Genomic DNA, 6,325 nt, shown 5'->3' with positions numbered 1-6,325 from the left:
AGTAGAGAAAATGAAATTCTAACCTATTGGTTGGTAGTCTTTTTGGATGGGAGTTCTAAGAGAAAATTTCTCAATAATTTAATTTTGCCATTACTTGTAATCATTGAGGTTAGTGTTAAGTAATGACACAACCAAAATATACTTATAGAAATAGTGATAGATGATAAGCAGAGAATGCATAGATAGATGGGTAGATGATAGTAAGATCACTATGTATGTACATATCTCATCATTGGTCAAGTTTCTGTTTATGCGTGTACACGTGTGCTTATGATCAAAATACAGTTGTCTGGATATAGCCCATTGAAAAAGAAGTTGGACAAGTGTTCCCATGCCTTATGTAGTACACCAAAACTTTTGAACTCCTTTATGTAAGCCTGTACAATCTCACACTCGCTATTGTCAAAGGGAAGTGTCTCTTCAAGGTCTGTGAAATACAACCCAAGAGCTTACTTAGGAAAGGAAAGTTACTTCCCGGATCTCTGTTTCTTTCCTGTTGATAACTGGTTTTCCCGTTTACTGTTAGCTTCATGAGAGGCCCTTCACCACATCCTAGGTAAGGTCATAGGCCACAAAGAACTACAGAAACAGGAAATCCAACTTCCTGCAGCCAATACCAAACACAGAAACCTGTTTCCTCTGCAAATCTCAAACTGGCAAAACTCTCTCTTTGTACCTTCAGTGTCCGAGTAGCTTTCCAACAGACGAGGACTTGCTCTTCCATTTCCACATGAACTTATTTTTGCTCACACCTTCTGAGATGAAAGGAGCTAAGTTGTTTGTTCTGCTGTCCAGTTTATGGAGTGTGGGTATTGGACTTAATAACACTACATATTCTTGGACCACACCTGAAGATGAAAACTCTCTAAAGAATATGACTTCTGCTCCGATTCCCCTAACTGAGATGCAAAGTCTCCAGATGCTTTCAGCCACTCAGAACACCCCGGTGGAGGCAAACCCAGCTCCAAACACTCAGCCTTCTGAAGGGAGTATTCTACAATCAGCACTGGGTCTCTCGGAGACAAGCACTCCTGAGGTTGTGAGCAATCCAACGCTCACCCCCACAGGGAAGACAGAAGAAGTAGAAAACTTGCAAAGTCTTGCTCTTCCTGCCAGATCGAGCATCAAACTCAGCGCGGGGGCAGAGAGCTTGGGCCTTTCCGATGCCACACTGAAATTTCTTCAGAGCTTTACCAGAAAACCAGATCCACAGGTAATCTCTCCAAAATCAGAAGGAGGTGTGGGAAATCGGTCTCCAAGAGAAACATACCTCAGCCGAGGTGACAGCAACGGCAACCAGAGACCCAGCTATCAAAAGCCAAGTTTTGAAACAACTAGAGGAAAGTAAGTCGTTTTCTTACTCTTTGCTTTCTCTTTGCGGGCTTTTCTTCCCTCTTGATTCTGGATAGCAAGGTCCTTTGGCATCAGATGACAATACCTCTAAGTGACTTCTCAGCTTGTAGGTTTCTGACTCTTCTATACTTGCAACAATTCATAATAATTTTAATGGACTAATAATGATCTAATTGCACAGTGTGACAAATTCTCCATGAGAGCAAAATCTCAGGTGTGCATTAGTTCACAGAATGCATTGAATCAAATCAATGGGAACGGAAAGAATGCTCCCCCCAAATATGCCATTTCTCAATTTAAAAAATAGTTGTCAATTCCCCTTACTATTACTCTTCATGATAATTCTGGGTAAGCAAGAGTACTTCTGTCTATGATAGTCGCTTTGCTACAAGATTTTTCTAGCATGACTTTTGTGTCACCTTGTATTTTCAACCATTTTTCTACATCAGTAACACTTATCTACAATATAATTGTGAGTTCCTGTCTGTCAGAATGTTTGTTCATCAATTATCAAGCCCTAGTACCAGATAAAATAGGGAGATAAATAAATGATAGATAAATAGATAAACAGACAGATAGATAGATGATTGAGAGTCAAAGGTTCTTGAGGAAGGCCTAAAAGGGAAATAAAAGTTGATTATGCTGAGTATGACTATTACTTTTAGAATTTCATTTGTTATATTCTCTTGAAACTTAGGTGCAAAGAAGTGCCTTCAATAATTTATGACTTCTGATTTAATGGCATCCAGACTTAATTTCTAGTTATCTCTTGTTAGACTATTTTTGAATTTAAAATTTAAATATTTCATTGTAAATTATTTAAAATTGTAAAACCAATTAATGTTAATTTTTCTGTCAATCAAAATATAATTTCTCTGAGTGAGTACTGAGTAGGTTTTTGAGATAAAGAATCTGAATGCATGCTGTTTTGAATTAAAATCATGTGCTGTTTGGAAAGTTGTTATTTGACCTATTGACATTTAAAAGGGATCATTTTCATATATCATAAAATCCCAAATAGAAACATGTGCTTTTTATCTCTTTGGAAAATATATGAACCTATTCAATTATAGCCAGTGAGAACAAGCATTATACAACAAATTTGCACCTCTGATTTTTCCCTCATTTTATTACTCTGCTATCTTTACTTATGATCCTAATATATAATATAGTGTAATATAATATAATATAAATGTGTGTACATACACATATTCTTTTAATAAAAACATGTCATATATTTGTATGTATACTATATAGTATACATTATTATATAGTATATATTATTACATAATATATTATATAATATATTATTACACTTACATTTTCTATATAATATAATCATATATTTTATATATAAATGTGTACAAGTAAATATAAACATACATGCAATAATATATTTATACTATATACAACAATATATAAATACAATAACAGAGCATACTAAATATGTGTATATGTAAGTGCAAATATATTTAGTGCTAGAATTTAACAATGCTTATATAGATCAGGTGTTTGGAAGTTCTTTTTATTCCTATACCTTTTACTGTTCCAGTTCTAAAATGTCTTTCTTTTTCTTTTTTTATTGTATTTTATTGTGAGGGTGATGTAAAGAGGGGTTACAATTATATTCATCAGTAGTGGGTGCATTACCTCTTGAACATTGATACTTGCCATGTTCTTCTCCCACTTTCCCTCCCCAGCCCTCCCAATCATCTTGCTGCTCCTCTTCCCCTCCCTATTTCAAGTGATCAGATTAATGTTCACAGAAACAAGTAAAGTAAGCCTCCCACTCACTAGCATGCTGTCGTGATTTGCACAGTGGTAAAGCCTGACACCTACTGGTTTCACAGCAGTTTACAGTTTTCCAAATGTGAGACCCTTGAAAGGGGTGACTGCTCCATGTGTTGTATTCATAAACTGCTTTGTCAAATGGCAATTCTTCTGTATAACTACATAAAGATAGGGAGTAAAATTAGACAAAATGCACAATAGAATATGGGAAGCTTGACCTTAAAATCATTATTATAAAAGTTATGTACACATATGTTTGAATTCAGTGTACCAGCTCTAAAATGTACTCCCATTGACTTTACTTTTTTTTTCATGTTCTTCCAGGATATCTTGTTATAGACTGTGTTAAAATGGAATCATACTTGGGTATTGTGTTACATTTTCACATGATATCAAAACAATTGTTCAAAGACCTGAATAATAAAAATGTTTTCCTCATGGAGAGTCTAATTGTTTTTCACACTAATTTCTAAGGTCAAAATGATTTTGTTTTTGCAAACCATGGGGCTTGACCACCGGGCCCCAGTGCCCACACAGTCCTTGAGCTTTCTCAAGGCTCATGCTCTACCACTTGAGCCATAGCACCACTTCAGACTTTTTCTGTGTATGTAGTACTGAGGAATCAAACCCAGGGTTTCATGCATGCTAGGCAAGCACTCTACCACTAGGTCACACTCTCGGCCCAAAATGATTTTTAAAAAGCTTGATTTCAGATGTGTTGTTTGCAACTCTGTTGTAACCTTATCAATGGAAATTTCTGTTAAAATTTCCAGGCTTACTTAGGAAATTCCATCCCTATCTACTATTAGTGACTGAAATCCCTCTTCTTTGTTCAAATGATAGGTCATCTAGTGTTTTAGGCTATGCTTTTAAACTTTCCTGGCTTCTTAAAAATAACTGGTCTTATTCATCCTAAAAAAATTGGACAAGGTCCATTGACTTTAAAATCTGGAAAATAGCTAGGCGTGGTGGCTCACGCCTGAAATCCTAGCTACTCAGGAGGCTGAGATTTGAGGATCAAGGTTCAAAGCCAGCCCCAGCACAAAAGGATCTGAGACTCTTATGTCCAATTAACCTCTAGAAAATGGGAAGTGGGGCTTGGCTCAAGGGTAGGGTGGTAGCCTTGAGCTGAAGAGCTCAGGGACAGCACCCAGCCCAGTGTTCAAGTCCCATGACCAACAAAAAAAAAAAAAAAAGAAAGAAAGAAAAAAGAAAAAGAAAAATAAAGCTAAATAATAAAAATAACCTAAATAAACCTAAAATAAGACACTAATTATAAAAGTATATGTAAAAGGTATGTCTTTCATATATTGATATATAGATTGATATGTATCTATAACATACAGAGACTCAGCTTAACTTTATTATTTTCTTAAATTTATGTGCCAGTGATTGCATATAGAGATTTTTTTCTTGAATACTTGTTTGTAGAACATGATATTTGAAATATGATGTAAAAATGCAGTTTTAATAAAAAGTTTTAACTAAAAAATCAGAACAAACAAAATTTAAAAAGGTGTGTCTTTGAAAGCCTAAATTAGCCACAAAATAAAAGTGTCAAAATTCCACACAATCTGAGCTTTTTATATGATTACTTTTTAAACAATTGCTTTAGATATCCATTTATCAATATGATCCTTTTAGAAAGCTAGCATTTTGTCTAAGATTGAATACTATCAAGAATTTAGTAAAATAATTTACCTTTAGTGGATGAAAATATATTCAATGAAAATGCAAAGCCCAATAAATAATGATTTTCATGATTATTACTACTCAGACTCATCACATGTGTCAGGCTAACCTCATATTCGCTCTTCATCTCTTGCCTTTACTTCTGAAGTTCTGAGATTATAGGCATAACCCACCATGCCTAGAAAAATAATTTTTCTATGAAAAGAGAACAGTCATTTTCTTATGGTAATTAATTCTTGTGTTTTGGATTGCTAGCAAAAGCTAAGTATAAGAAGTTCAATGTTTTACTTACGTATGATTTACATACCAAGAATCTTTATATAAAATTGAATATTTGCTTTTCCTTTCTATTATTTTATATATATTTCCCTTGTCTTACTTCTTCATTTATGATCTGGGGAACTAGACCATAAATTTATAAAATCAAATTAGTAACTATGAAAAGCCTCTTTTCTAGTTTGATTAAAAAAATAAAACATTCTGAAGTACTTTGGAAACATTTTCCATAACTTCTTATGATTCAGATATATTTTGAATATTATATTTCCCCTGAGACCCAAGTTTCATTATCTGAATTGAACATAAATGATGATGATAGCCTTCTGTATTGGTTTTCTGAAAATTATTATTGATTTAAAACATAAAAGCAATTATGGTTAAGAGGAATTTATCAGGCCATTATAGCACAAAGGAGCCATGTCTGTTTAGATACGAGGCAAAAAGAACTAGATCCATATGTGCACACGTCCACACATATATACTTCATAATAATCTGAGTTCCTTATTTTCAGTAAGTGTTTGACATAGATGAACTCACTTAGTCTCACAAACAGCTCAGATAAATCATAGCGTCCTCTCCACTGAATGCATGTTCACAGCACAGGAGATAGCAAGGAAATAGCTTAGAGGTGGGAGAATGGAGATCTAAAAGCAGGTAGCCCACGCGTAGTCTCCAGCTTTGTTGAAAGCCTCGTGCAATGAGGCCATGAAATGACTCTACTCAAGGAAAACATTTCCTTATTACTTCCTCTTGCTCATGCAAATGTTCCCGCTCACTACCCCCTCCGTCTGCTTTATTCTGCAGTAGAAAAACAGACGAATTCACTCCCCTTTGTACTTACTTTCCTGTGTGAAGAGTACCTATTTCTGACAGAGTAACTTTAACAGAAAGGTCTCCTTCCCTAGCTCTTTCATTCTCCTCTTTTCTTTCCTTATTCCAGCTGTTTATGTTTGTCCCTCTGTCCTTTCATTCTTTTATTTATTTCTTCCTGGTTTTATTCTTTGGCATTCTCTGATTTTTAGCAAAAGTCATGCTGAAATATTCAGGGTCTTTCATGACATTTTTGGCATTTGTGCATGCATGTATGTATGTATTTTGTTGTGGCAATATATAACATAAAATGATCATTTTTAATCATCTTTTAGTGTGTAGTTCTATGACATTAACCCATATTGGCTTCAGCCATCACCAAATTCAATTTCTATAACT

The 6,325-nt window shown here is 34.6% G+C and overlaps 1 protein-coding gene across 1 annotated transcript in view; it reads left to right on the top strand.

Annotated features, from left to right (window-relative positions):
• The first annotated feature begins 730 nt into the window (after positions 1-730).
• The window catches only part of Mmrn1 (multimerin 1), a 29,251-nt gene continuing 23,656 nt past the window's right edge, over positions 731-6,325 (top strand). The window contains exon 1 of the mRNA XM_090356578.1: positions 731-1,344. Coding sequence (XP_090212704.1) covers positions 731-1,344 — 614 coding nt within the window. The remainder of the gene's footprint in view (positions 1,345-6,325) is intronic.

The sequence above is a fragment of the Megascapheus bottae genome, chromosome 23 (genome assembly GCF_031878675.1).
Source record: "Megascapheus bottae isolate mThoBot1 chromosome 23, mThoBot2.hap1, whole genome shotgun sequence".
NCBI classification, from domain to species: Eukaryota; Metazoa; Chordata; class Mammalia; order Rodentia; family Geomyidae; genus Megascapheus; species Megascapheus bottae.
Note: the sequence above shows the minus strand (reverse complement) of the source record. Positions and strands in the feature narration are given on the sequence as shown.